General features: G+C 38.8%; 1 protein-coding gene across 5 annotated transcripts in view; it reads left to right on the forward strand.

Moving 5' to 3' along the window:
* The window catches only part of PNPT1 (polyribonucleotide nucleotidyltransferase 1), a 45,986-nt gene that overhangs the window by 11,374 nt on the left and 20,066 nt on the right, over nucleotides 1-14,546 (forward strand). For all 5 annotated transcript variants that reach the window (XR_010319465.1, XM_064277040.1, XM_064277041.1 and 2 more), the window contains exons 10-14: nucleotides 2,012-2,063; nucleotides 2,439-2,496; nucleotides 5,785-5,881; nucleotides 6,341-6,443; nucleotides 13,149-13,219. Coding sequence is in view for 4 of the 5 variants with exons in the window: in XM_064277040.1 (XP_064133110.1) it covers nucleotides 2,012-2,063; nucleotides 2,439-2,496; nucleotides 5,785-5,881; nucleotides 6,341-6,443; nucleotides 13,149-13,219 (381 nt within the window). In the remaining variant the exon portion in view is untranslated. The remainder of the gene's footprint in view (nucleotides 1-2,011; nucleotides 2,064-2,438; nucleotides 2,497-5,784; nucleotides 5,882-6,340; nucleotides 6,444-13,148; nucleotides 13,220-14,546) is intronic.

A 14,546-nucleotide genomic window follows, 5' to 3' on the forward strand; every position in this document is an offset into this window, starting at 1 on the left:
GAACATCTGTTTGTACGGTAGAAAATATAAAATTGTCACCAGATATAATTTCTTCTCAGGAATCTCTGTTCACACATTACCTCATAAATTACACTTTACTATCTTAAAAGTCGTTGCCAGAAACACCAGCTCTAATGCCTAAACAAGGGTGAGCCCACATCCCTCTTCCAGTCCCCTCACCCTAAGTTTGAATCTCAAATAAAAGGGGCGGTAAGTTTGTTGTTTAAAATTCAGATAATCCCTGTGTACCTCTGTCAGGATACAGAGAATACAGCAGAAAGTATTTAAACATCTGAGGAGGCTGTTGAACTTGTCAAAAGAAATCACATATAACCACCCACCCCTGCATGCCCGGTGCCTAGAATAGTGCCTGGTACACTCAATAAATACGAATGAATCACCAGAAAATTATTTCATATGATCTGAAATAAACTGAAAAGTTAATATTTTTGCTTAGTCTCGTGGCCATCAGTCAGAATTAAAGATTTGTATAAATTGTGCCTAATGATCAAAAGAGTTTCCTGTAATAACTGAGCAAAAATGGGTAGAACAGAAGCAAGCAAGGGTAAAAAGTGTGTGTGTGTGTGTGTGTAACGAAAATCTAAAGTGGAAATTATTGAACAGGCAAGAAGAAGGGAGGGAGTAGTACAGTGTACGATTCTTTCGAGATGTAGAGAAAGGCATTGGAAAAGCAGGTGCAGAGATAAGCTTCAGGTAGTTAGTGTAAATTGAATATATTTGTAATATCCTGTTAAACTGAAAAAACCCAAACCCGTTGCCATCAAGTTGATTCCAACTCATAGCAACCCTATAGTACAGAGTAGAACTGCCCCAGAGGGTTTCCAAGGAGCAACTGGTGGATCTGAACTGCTCACCTTTTGGTTAGCAGCTGAGCTCTTAACCACTGCACCACCAGGGCTCCAATCATCTGTTATGTCTCCCAAATTTTTGCCTTAATATGATCGTGCAGAAAAATACAAGCAAGTAATTATAAGCAATTTATTGAGCTGAAAAGGCAGAGTGGGGTGATACACTAGATACAGTAAAACCTGCGAAAGCTGAAACCCTTGTAAGGCAGTAACCTGTCAGAGAAGGAAAACTCAAATATTTCCCAGTAAAACGAATGATAGAAAAGTCAGTGCTGGAAAACGCATGAGACCCGGAAAAACAAGGCAGTCGCCTGGAGTTCAGCTGTCCCAGGCTTCACTGTATATCACACATAAAAGCCTTCCTGATGAACAACATGCACACTGTGCAACCGATTGAGTTCTTTTTAGTCCAACTGGTATATAATTTTTCAAAATGGAAAACTTTTTTTTTCCATTTAAAAAATAATATGTACTCATTAAAAAGTACAAACAACACGGTAAATATTTTTTCCAAGCCTTTCTTATTCTTGGATCTGTCATGAAGTTTTAAAAATCTGTTTTGTCTTTGCCTTAACAGTGTTTTATTTTTATGTAGCCAAACGTGTCAGAAATCCCTCCCCCCCACCGCCCCGGTTTCAAGGACATGTTTGGGCCTCGTCTATCCAGTATTACAAAAATATTCACACATTTTTTTACATTAAATTTTTTTCTATACTTTTAGGAGTGAGAATTCGGTTTAGGTTTTTGGGGAGTTTTTTGTTCTTTTTTTTTTGCCCCCCAAATGACTAAGCAGTTGCCCATAGTATTAGTTATTAAGGAGTTGATCTTTTCTTCATTAAATTAAAATGCAAAATGGTATAGTTACATGGGTGCTGCTTTTGAGGAATGTGTTTAGTCTTGCAAATATTCGAATTCACTCTTTGCATTTATTGAAATTTGTGTGTTCTGTATCCTGTAATAGATAGCAAACAGATGAGCAAGTAAAAGTTACTAGCAGATGAGGTATCTTTTAATTCTTTATGGGATGTGGATTATTAAAATTTTAGTTTATTGTTTTTACATATTTCAGTTTTGTTTGCAGTAGAAACTGCTTCATGTTTCCAGATATTGTTGTGCCAACATTTATTTTGTGCTTAAAACAGACTTGCCATGGAGAGGCTGTATGCAGTTTTCACAGACTGTGAACATGATAAAGTAGGTGTAACTGAGTTCTGTCTTACATAATTGTTCTGGGAATTCTGTTTTGCCAGCTCACATAATTTTGTTTGTGAACATTAGTTCTATGTTTATGAAACATCTCTAAACGTAAAGCTAAAAAAAACAAAAAACATCGTTGTTTTTTTCTCTATTCTCCCTGTGTTAATAGAAATTTTAGGGAGATACGCAAACATATTTCAATGAATTATACAAGTAAAATTGCTTCTAAATCAATTACCAGTTCTAATCTTTGAAAGAATACTATTATTAGACAAATCTGAGTACTCTTACAACATGTAAATTGTATAAGTTAAAGATAGAAATGTTCAATGTTGCCATACACGTGACAGCTGAACACAAGCTTTCTTTTAGGTTTCCAGAGACGAAGCTGTTAACAAGATAAGGTTAGAAACCGAGGAGCAACTAAGAGGTGAGTTTTATTTTTTTTAATTTAAAGAAAATAATAGATTTTCTTTTTTTTATTTCAGTTGTGAGACCTTGACAAAATCATTTTCTTCTCCTTGCTCCTCAATTTTGTCTTAGTAAACTTGTGATAATGGTACCTCAGAGGGTTACTGTTAATTATTAAAAGCATGTTTCACACTGCACCTGACATAGTGGGTGCCTAGTAACTGCTGAGTTGAATGTGAAATATGCCTGATCTTTTCTAGATCAGACTCTTTACATTCTAAGGTGGGATCCTGTCATTTGAAAGTCCTGAAGATAAATCCGGATTTCTTGATCTCTAAAACTGCAGATTTACGGGAATTAAGAGTCAGTCCTTTATATCCATATCTGGCACATAGTAAGTGTTCCATAAATATCAACTGGTGCTATTGCTGTTATTGGAAACCCTGATGGTGTGGTGGTTAAGTGCTACAGCTGCTAACCAAAAGGTCGGCAGTTCTGATCTACCAGGCTCTTCTTGGAAACTGTGGGGCAATTATACTCTGAACCATAGGGTCGCTATGAATCGGAATCGACTCAATGTCAATGGGTTTGGGTGTTTTTTTTTTGTTTTTTTTTTTCCTATTATTAATATCGTGTGGCATTATAAAATATAGATTTTTAGAGAATTTAACTCTAGAAATTATTCAATAAGGTTTTCATTGTCTAAATTTTGGAAGTAGATTGCTAAGCCTTTCTTCTTAATCTTTGTTAGTCTGGTGGCATAGCTTCCAGCAGCATGGCAACATACAAGCCACCACAGCACAACAAATTGACAGATGGGTGGAATTCCAGAACACTTCATTGTGCTCATGTGGAACCTGTACACGGATCAGGCTTCAGTCATTCAAAGAGAACAAGGGGATATCACATGGTTCATAATTGGAAGAGGTGTGTAGGCAGGGTTATATCCATTCACCTTACTTATTCAGTCTGTATGCTGTGCAAGTAATCTGAGAAGCTAAACTGTATGAAGAAGACCACAGCATCAGGACTGGAGGAAGACTCATTAACACCCTGCAATGTGTAGATGTTAATGACTCATAATAACCTTGCTTGCTGGAAATGAAGAGAACTTGAAGTACTTACTGATGAAGATCAAAGACTACAGCCTTCAGTATGGGTTACAACTGAACGAAAGAAAATTAAAATTCTTACAACTGGACTGACAAACGACATCACGATAAATGGTAAGGAAATTTAAGTTGTCAACAATTTCATTCTATTTGGATCAACAGTCAGGACCCATGGAACCAGTCAGGAAATCAAAGCTGTGTTGCATTGAGCAAATCTGCTGCAAAAGACCTCTAAAGTTTTAAAACACACGGATGTCACTTTGAGGACTAGGGTATGCCTGACCCAGGCCGTGGTCTTTTAGGTTATCTCATACACGTGCAAAAGCTGGACGGTGAAGATGAAAGATAGAAGAAGGATTGATGCATTGGACTGTGGTGTTGGCAATGAATATTGAATATACCATGGACTGCAGAAGAACAAATCAGTCTTAGAAGGAATACAACCAGAATGTTGCTTAGAAGTGAGAACGGTGGGACTTTGTCTTACTTCTTTGGACACGTCATTAAGAAAGACCAATCACTGGAAAAGAACATCCTGTTTGGTAAAATAGAGGGTCAGCGAAAGTGAGAGAAACTCTCCATGAGATGGACTGACATAATAGCCGTGACAGTGAGCTCAGACATGCCTGTGATCGTGAGGATGGCACAGGACTGGACGGCATCCCACTCTGTTACACAGAAGGTCACCGTGAGCTGGAGTCAACTAAACAGCAACGAACAACAACTAGGAAGTATTAAGCAGAAGATGTTATTGTATGATATTAATCTCACAAAAACTGAATATGAACCAAGTCTGACATACAGATCTTATAATTTTTTTTTACAAATAGACAAGTATACCCTCACATGAGTATTTTTCTTATTTTAAGATTAAAAACTCTGCCGTTAGCTCGGTTTTTCTTTGTGTTTGGTATTAAGGCTTTTATCTGTAACTGCCATTGGGAAAGTCTTTTCTTACTACATTTCATCCTACGTATTAAGAATGAGAAGTTGTGTAACACATGTTGCCTTATTTAAAAAGAAACATGATTTTGTATTTGTGTTAACACGTAGCAGAATATATTCATGATTCTCTGGGTTAATAGAATAATATTGTAAATGTTTGATACTAATTATTTTCCTTTCCAAATGCAACCTGGTTAAAGTATCAAAATTTTTATTAAAGTATAATATTCAGAATTATTCTTGCCTGACGAAGATAAAGATCCCTGGGTAGGCAGATGGTTTGCACTCAGCTACTAACTGAAAGGTTGATGGTTCAGACTGACTAAGCAACATGACAGAAGGCAGGCCTCGAAATCTGTTTCCATAAAGATCAAAGTCAAAAAAAACCCGCGGAGCTCAGACTACCCTGTTACACGTGGGGTCGCCATGAGTCAGAATTGGCTCTATGGCAACGGGTTTGGTATTGGATTTTTTTGAATGAAAATCAAGCACTTAATATAGCTCTTTTTCTGTGGCCGTTTCTTATGTTCTGGTGACTTTATGTTTAATACACCATACACTTGAGATGAACCATACTTAAAGTTTGCCATAAGTTAATCAAAAAAAAAGAATAGCGTAATGTTCTAAAGCCTAAGCTTTGGGACAGACAAATCTCAAGGGCTGCAGCTGTACAGATCACAGATGTATCAGTTATTCCAATTTTTTAGCCTCAAGGTTTTTTTTCTTCTGTAGAATGGAGCAGCCATAGAATTTACTTCATGAGTTATTGTGAAGATTGAAAGTGTTAAAACATGTAAAGTGCCTGGCTCATGAAAGCACTTGATAAATATTAGCTAAAAATGTTGATGTGAATTCGTAATATATAAAGAAAATTGCTCCCCAATTTGCAGATAAAGATAAAAATTCCTAACGAAAAAGAATAAAGGTGACTACTCTTAAAACCGTCAGTTAGACCTTCATAATACAGTTGTCTGGATTTGTCAGGGAACAGTACAGCAGGGAGCTAATTCCAGAGCAGTCTAATTGTGGTAGAAGGCTAACGAGCTCCCGATACCGGTACATATGAGGTATTTAACACTTGGCGTGTCTCCCCTTCCTGAGAACAATTGGTCCACTTTGTTTGCCCAACAACTAGATGTTCAGAGTCAGCTCCCTTGGTTTACTCCCATTAATTTGATGCTAGAAACTTAAGAGAAATGCTGTCTTCCGAAAAGAGAAAACCTTTGTTTTGATTTGTCTTTCTTCTATAGAAAAATTTCCAGAGGCCGATCCGTCTGAAATAATAGAGTCCTTCAATGTTGTTTCAAAGGAGATCTTCAGAGGTATTATTTTGAATGAATACAGAAGGTAAACATATCCATTTTTGATGGAATTGAAGCATGAGCTGTCTCTGCAAGGTGCACTGAAATGCTGTCTGCCTAAAGCAAGGAAATGTTGGGTTTTTTTAAGTGAACAGTAAAGAATCCTGATATTTATTTCATAAATGGGCACCTATTAAAGCAAGAATATGCAGACCGTGTGGATGTGTCCATCTGATTTGTGTGTGGAGTGGTGGTCACAACCCTAGCTGTCCATCAGAATCACTGGTGGTGCGTGTTCATGCAGGTGCTTGGGTGACAGCCCTTGAGGTTCTGAGTCAGCAGTTGTTAGGGTGGGGCTCAGGAATCTATTATTGTTTTTAAAGTTCCGCCAGTGACTACATTACCCAACTGGAGATGAGAGTTTCCTAGGAGGAATAAAGAGATAATAGGTGATTTTTCTGATTTCCAACATTGTTTTACGTACGTACTTCCTTTATCACTGTAGGTGCGATGGTCGTGATTTGACTTCACTCAGGAATATAAGCTGTGAGGTAGATACGTTTAAAACGCTACATGGATCTGCATTATTTCAAAGGGGACAAACACAGGTAATACGTGTAAAAAGCTGCAGTTATTTGCAGATTTAGGATCCTTTCATTAGATAAAAATCGTGTTACAGAGCGTAGTTGCTGCAGGTTTTTATCACGTGAAATATATTACAGTCATACAGTCAGTGTCTCAGTCCTGTTCCCTTCGCTTGCTTAGACACCACTCTTGTGTTGACTATGTCCAGTTCACTGTCTTTTTACGTATACGCGTATCGATTGTTTTAGATATAGAATTATGCTTTTTACCTTTTTCTTACACTAATCACTACTGTAATCACTAATTTTTGCCAACCTAATGGACACAAGGTAGAGGTACCTTGTTGCTTTGGTTTCTGTTTCCCTGATTATTAGTGAGGCTGACCATCCATGTCAGCCACTCACCAGTCGCTGTGTAAACCATACCCAGGGGCACTGCACTGCCAAGGGGCACTCTTCACATAGATGCTGTTCCCAGGAGTTATGCAATGTGGTAGCCCTGATGCAAGTTTTCTCTTTTGTGAATTGCCTGCCTGCTCACACCCCTTTGGCCTATTTTTTTCTTTATATGGCTGTCATGGATTGAATTGTGTCCCCCCAAAAAATATTTGTCAGCTTGGCTGAGCCACGATTCTTAGTACTGTGTGGTTGTCCTCCGTTTTATGATTGGATATAATTACCCTTCATCTTGTGATGTGTTATAAATCCTAACCTCTGTGTGTTAATGAGCAGGATCAGTGTGATGTGTATTTTAAGTCACATCTTTACTCAGGTCATACCTTGCTTGAGCCACACCTTTTATCTTACAAAAGATAAAAAGAGAGAGAGAAGCAAGCAGAGAGGAGAGGGACCTCTCTGCCATTAAGAAGAAGAACCCCGGAGCGGAGCGTGTCTTTTGGACCCAGAGTCCCTGCATTGAGAACCTCCTAGACCCAGGGGAAGATGAATGCCAAGACACGTGGAAATCTCCAAGGAACGTCGGGCCCACAGATGGTGAAAGGAGACAAGGACCTTCTCCCAGAGCCAACAAAGAGAGAAAGCCTTCCACTTGAACTGGCACCCTGAATTTGGACTTCTGCCCTTCTAAACTGTGAAAGAATACATTTCTGTTTGTTAAAGCCGTCCATTTGTGGTGGTTCTGTTACAGCAGCACTAGATGACTAAGATAGGATCTGGTACCAAAAGAGTGGGGCGCTCCTCTAACAAGTATCTAAAATGTGGAAGTGTTTTGGAATTGGGTAGAGGCTGGAAGAGTTTTAAGGTGCATAACAGTAAAAGCCTAGAATAGTTTGAGGAGACTGTTGATAAAGTTATGAACGTCAAAGGCAGTTCCGGTGAGAGCTCAGAGGGAAGTGAGGAGAGCCGTAGAGAGAGTCTCTACCGTCCTAGAGAATCCACGTGGCACCCGCAACAGAATGTTGCTGGGAACGTGGATGTTGAATGAGCTTCTGGTGAGGCTTTAAAAGAAAACAGTGAACACGTGATTGGGCAGTGGAGGAAGGGCGATGCTTTTATGAAGTGGCAGAGCACTTGTCTGAATTATGTTCCAAATGTTTGGTAGAAGGTAGAACTTGTAAGAAATCTATCTGGCTGAGGAGATTGCTAAGCAAGATCTTCAAGGGGCTGCATGGTTTCTCCTTGCCACTTATAGTTAAATGCAAGAGGAAAGAGATGGACTTAAAAATGAACTGTGCGAGATGAAAACAATTTAAACATTTGGACAGTTCTTTTGTACAAACTAAGGACACGTGCCCTAGAATGTCCACCAAGGTCATGGCTACACAATCTTTTGTTGCAGAAATCTAGCCTGTGACTGATGGATCTAACTACCACAGCAGAAAACCCATCCGCTTAGGCCGAAGGGGGCAGAGAAAGAATGAAACAAAGGAATGCTGTCAGCCGCTTGGAATTCTACAGGCAGGAAACAGGCACAGGAGCTACCTCTGTTGTCCTCTAAGAAAAGAAAAGGAGCATCCCTGGAGTGGCTCCGAGATCAGCAGAACTGTTGGAAGGAACACAGGAAGCAAGGCCTTCTCAGTTTTAAAGGACGGGGTCACAGCCTCCTAGGTTTCAAAGAGTCACATCTTCACCAACTTGGTTCTAGAGTGTAGTGCTGCCATTAAGGTGTGCGGGGAGGATGGGGCCACAGCCTAAAGCTGAGGGGGTGGGGCTGCCATGCCCAGGGGGCAGAAGAGCAGGGCCAAGGGGGCATGGTTGATAGACTAGGAGAATGGGGCCTCCCAAGGCTGAGGAAGCAGAGTTGCTATCCATGTTTTATCTTAGATAAAATGAGAGAGAAGCAAGCAGAGAGGAGAGGGACCTCACTACCACCAAGAAAGAAGAGCTGGGAGTGAAACGCGTTCTTTGGACTCGAGGTCCCAGTGCTGAGAACCTCCTAGACCCAGGGGAAAATTGATGCCAAGACACGTGGAAATCTCCAAGGAACATTGGGGCCACAGAGGTTGAAAGGAGGCGAGGACTTTCCCCCGGAGCCGACAAATACAGAAAGCTTTCCCCTGGAGCTGGTGCCCTGAATTCAGACTTCTAGCCTCCTAAACTGTGAGAGGATACATTTGTTTGTTAAAGCCATCCACTTGTATTTCTATTATAGCAGCACCAGGTGACTAAGACAGTGGTTTCCTGTGTTTGTCCTGCTATTTTGTAGTAATTTCTTAATGTGCTTTAAATATTAATCCTTTTTCTAGAAACAAAGCAGACTTTGTATATGTTTTCTCCCTCCCTATCCTCTGTCCTTTAGCTTCGTCTGTGAGAGCCTACTCTATGTCTAGAGCGCACCTGAAATCTTCAGTTTTGACGTAATCATTCCTTCTCCTTTTCACTTTTGTGGTTTGTGCTTTTAGAGTTATATTTAAGAAACCCTTCCTACCCCAAATCACAGAATGATGCACCTACTGTTACTTCTATAGCCTTAGAGGTTTTCATTTCTCTGTCTTGGAATTCACACTTATACGTGGTTTGAGGTGAAAACCTCCATTATGAATCAAGTTTATAGTAATATTTGCTAATAATCCATTTTTTCCCAAAGTTTATAAATTTAGTTTTAAACTCTATTCTCTTTCATCATTCCGTGAGTTTTCTGGGCCAGTATGAAACTGACTTAATTATGATTTTGGGATATGTCTTAATACCAGAAAAGGAAAATCCACCCTCTCCCTGCCCCCGTCAAAAAAAAAATTACATTAGCTATTCTTGTACATTTGTTCCTTTATATAAATTTTAGAATTATATCAAGTTTTCAAAAAATCCTTTTAGGATTTAGATTGGAATTTATGGATTAACATGAGAAAGAAATGATGTTTTTCCCGTTTAAATAAGACTTTGCAATGAATATAAGCTATCTCATGATTTGGGTTTTTTTTTATTATTATTATTCTGTACCATAAAGTTTTTAAAAGTATCTCCGTTAAGATATTCAGCAAACTTTTTTTTTTTTTTTTAATCCATTCTGACAGTCTTTGTCCTTTAACTGGAGTGTTAAAGTCCATTAATGTGTATTTTAGTTAGTGTTATGTTTAATTTTAGTTCTGTCATTTTTGTTACATGTTTTTGTTTGACCTCTGTCTTTTCTCTGTTCTTCCTTTCTGCCTTCTTTTTGGATTGAATATTTTGTATAATTTCATTTTCTTCCTTAGCTTCTTTTTTTAAAAATTATGTCTTGTTGTAGTTGTTGAGAATTTATACAGCAGACCGTACACCAGTTTCAACAATTTCTACACGTGCAATTCAGTGACATTGATTACATTCTTTAAGTTGTGCAGACATTCTCACCTTCCTTTTCCTCATTGTTCTTCCCCTATTACCATAAACTCACTGTCCGCTAAGTTTCCTGTCTGATCTTTGAAGTTGCTTTTGTCAATTTGATCTTATATAGATAGTTCTTAAAAGCACAATGCTCAACGCAGACATAGTTAAGCTAAACTAATGTTTAATTTTAAGAGGACTTCAGGGGATATTTTTGGTTTCAGATTTAAAAATTATCTCAGAGCAATAGTCTCAGGGGTTCATCCAACCTCCATGGCTCCAGAAAGAGTAGATTCCATGGGAATTTGAAATTCTGTTCTGCATTTTCTCCCTTTTGATCAGGATTCTTGTATAGCATCTTTTATCACAACGTTCGGTAATGGTAGCCGGGCACCAACCAGTTCTGATCTCGTGGCAGAAGAGGCAGTTGTTTATGGAGGCCGTTGCCACACATCCCATTTGTTTTCCTCCTGTTCCTGACTCTCCTTCCTTTGTTGTTCTGCATGAATAGATACCAGTTGTTGTACCTTGGATGCCACTTGCAAACTTTTAAGACCCTGGGCACTACACACCAAGCTAGAAGATAGAACACATCCAGTAAACACAATATTAGGCCAATTTACTGAGATGTCTCATGAAACATGACCCTAAACCTCCAAACCAAGAAACCAAATCTTCTTTAGCCTCTTGAGTTGAACATGATTAACTCATTCGTTTTCAGCCTTTTAGCATCTTGTAATGAATGTCTTTAGATTCATAAATTCCCTTTTAAGTACCGTTTTTGGTGTTTCCCACAAATTTTGATCAGGAAGATTTTTATTACGATTCAATTCAAAGTATTTCTTAATTTTCTTTTTAATTTCCTCTTTAATTCAAGTTATTATTTGGTAGCTGTAGTTTACTTTTAGTTTCTAGACCAGGAAACATTTGATAATGTCAGGAGACTTTTTTTGGCTGCCACATCCAGGGGAGGGGGAAGGGATACTGCCAGCATCTAATGGGTAGAGGTCAGGGATGCTACTAAATATCCTGCACCACCAGCTTCCCACACCGATGAATTATCTGGCCCTAAATATAAAAAAAATTAAAAAGTTAAAAATTTTTTTTTTTTTTTTAAATATCAGTAGTGTCAAGTTGAGAAGCTCTGTTCTAGACATAAGGGGTATAGAATGCACTTTTTTTTAATGAAAAGTTTCAAATATACAAAAGTAGAAAAATATAATGAACCTGCTGTGCCTGTGACCCAAATTCAACAATGATGAACTCATGGCAAACTGTATTTTGAAGCAAATCTGAGGCATCATTTCATTTTATCCGTAATTATTTCAGGGATTAAAAAATTTTAAAACATAGCATCATTAACACACCTAAAATAGCCATTTCCTAATATCCTTATGTCTCAATGTTCCCACTTACTCAAAGGTTCAGTAATTTTTTTAACACGCGGTTTGTTTGAATTAGGATCCAAATAAGGTTCATACATTACAATGATGTGATACGTGTCTTAAGTCTCTTTTAATGTATGGATTACCTCTTTCCTCCCTTTTTTTCTTTCCTCATAGTTTGTTAAAGAAACCAGGTTAGTTGTCTTGTGAGGTTTTCCGTGAACTAGATTTTGATGACTGCGTCCTTGTAGTATCGTTTAACATATAACTTGGTTTCCCCTGTATTTCTAGTAAACCGATAGTTAGATACAGAGACTTGATCTTTGGAATTCAGTTTTCTGGCAAGACTGCCTCATAGATGGTCGTATTTATGCCCATCAGGAGGCATATGATATCTGTTTTTTTGCTCTGTCTTTTGATGTTAATAGCCATTGAAACTTGTTCAAATCATGGGATTTTTGACTCTCCTTTGTTACTTGTTTCTAGCTTTAATGGCATCATGGTCAGAGAACGCAGTCAGTGTGGTATTGAACCTTTGCATTACTGAGGCTTCCTTTGTGGTCAGTTTTTATAAATGTTCCTTCCATATGTGCTAGCAAAGAATGTATATAATTTTGTTGGGTAAAGTTCAGTATATGTTTCCAGGTTGAATGTATTGTTATTCAGATTCCTGTGTTTTTATTTAATTTTGTCTTCTTGATTTATCAGTTTCTATGAGAAATGTTAATATCTCCAACTACAGTTGATTCCTCTAGTTCTCTGTATCCTGTCAGTTATCACTTTGCAGGTTTGAGTCTATATTGCTAGGTGCATGTATGTTTGCTCACTTGTTTATTTCACAAATATTTATTGAGTATGAACTGTACTAGTAAGGAGCCCTGGTGGCACTGTGGTTAATACAGTCGATTGCTAACCGATAGGTCAGTGATTCGAAACCACCAGCAGGTTGTCAGGAGAAAGATGTGGCAGTCTACTTCCATAAAGCTTTACAGCCGTGGAAACCCTATGGGGTCGCCATAAGTCAGAATCAACTCAACGGCAGTGGTTTGGTTAACTGTACTGGTGCCAGTCACTGTTCTGGGCAATTTCAAAAAACAAGACTACAACTGTGAATATAATACAGCTACGTTGATTATGTAGTTGCCATCATAGCATTTCTTCAAAGATTCACCAGCAAATTAAGTGTTGCTTTCAGGTTATTGTAAATGAACCTTCAAATTTCCATAATTTTATAAAGTACTGTAAAACTTTCTAATTTTTTGAGCATTCTGATTACTTTAATTCTGCGTGAGCTCCTGGAAGCAGCGATCACATCTAACATATTTGCCCTCCACCCCAGCACTTCTAGCACAGGGCTGATTGTAGGTAGTCTGTGGTGTTCAACACTGGATCATTGAGATTTAGACGTAACTTGAGTATTCATAGAGTGAATAAATGTTTACTACATTAAGTACAATGGTAAGCTTTGTGTAAAAGGTGCTTCTCTTCTGCTTTTTAAGAGCTAATTGGGTTCTTCAAATACTTTGTTTTCATCTTTGTTGTAAGTATATTAAAGCCTGAGGACTTTTTTTTTTCTCTTTAGGTGCTTTGTACTGTTACGTTTGATTCGTTAGAATCCAGTGTTAAATCTGATCGAATTATAACAGCTATGAAGTAAGTTTATGTTTTTGGATTATGACATTCCAGCATATAACTTAAGTTCATATAGTATGTTTGTACTCTTTTTTTTAACCTGTACCTCTGTAGTTCATTTTTCTGTTTACATAACATCGATTTTCAGTGACCCTCAAGAGTTTTTGTTTTGTTTGTATTGTCTCTGACTTACTGGTTTGTGAACAGATACTGGTAAACCATTTAACCCCTTCACATGAGCCTGTTTACTTTATTCTCTTGTCTGTAGAACCGTTCCTCAGGACAGATTTCCTGGGTAATCTTGAATGGATGGGCTTGTGTATTGTAACAGACAAACAAAAGAGCATCAATTATGGGAACAGCCCCAGTTGCTGAAAAGAATTGGGAGCTGTTAAATTTGAAAACCTTGTCCAGGCACAAGCCACGTTGGATTTTGTATCTGGAATACTTGGCTCTCTTCCCTGTTCCTAAAAAATGAGCAATAACATCGTGTTGGTCAGCTTTAGGTGATGAGAACTGGTATTACAGCCCCCCACATTCCTGCCTCAGAGTCCAGGGACGCACAGCCACGGATACTCTCTTCCTCAGTGTCTTACAGGGCTGCTCCTTCTCCCCAGTTAAGGGTCCCAGACCCAGGGGACTCTGCCTGCCTCTTTCCACTACCCAGCTGATAGCCTCAGGATAGCCTCACTGATTTTTTTCTTAGATCTGATAAAATTGACAGATCTCAACATAATGATAATTGTTTTGGAAGCTCTTATACTTTGTATTTTATATTCCATTCTGGGCCAAAACATTGTTGCCCTCCCCTTCTTCACTTTGGCTTGTTTCTCTTCTAGGGAAGGCAACACAGCTTAAGAAGAGAGCGCACTGGGTTTGGCCAGGGCCCCTCTGTGTTCTAGTCTTAGGTCTGTCTGTAAGCATGTAAGCGAGGGTCTCGTGCCGCTCAGCCATGGTGGCCTTTGGTTTCCTTGTAAAATGCAGATGCTGGACCATATGGTTCCTGTCTGCCTCTCTAGCTCCCAGAGTCTGATTCCTTTAATCTTTGGAAGGAGATTTGGTGTTTCGATGTCTTTTCCCAGGTCTGCAGTTTACGGTTGTGCAGAGTCTGCCCTGGCTCAGAGCTTCTCTAATTCTTCTGCACAGGGAGGTGCCCTTCTGTAATTCCACCAAAAGGGGGTGCTGTTGCTGCTAAGGCTCCGTCTGTGCCCGTCTTCTCCTCAGTTGTAGGTAAAGCTGGTTTCCCGCTGCCGAGAATTAAGCCTTTGTCATCCTTATTTTTCCCCAGTGTTCCAGATGGAGTCACAGCTGTTCACTTTTCATGCTCTGAAAAGACGTTTGCCTGTCA

Source organism: Loxodonta africana, chromosome 26 (genome assembly GCF_030014295.1).
Source record: "Loxodonta africana isolate mLoxAfr1 chromosome 26, mLoxAfr1.hap2, whole genome shotgun sequence".
Lineage (NCBI taxonomy): Eukaryota > Metazoa > Chordata > Mammalia > Proboscidea > Elephantidae > Loxodonta > Loxodonta africana.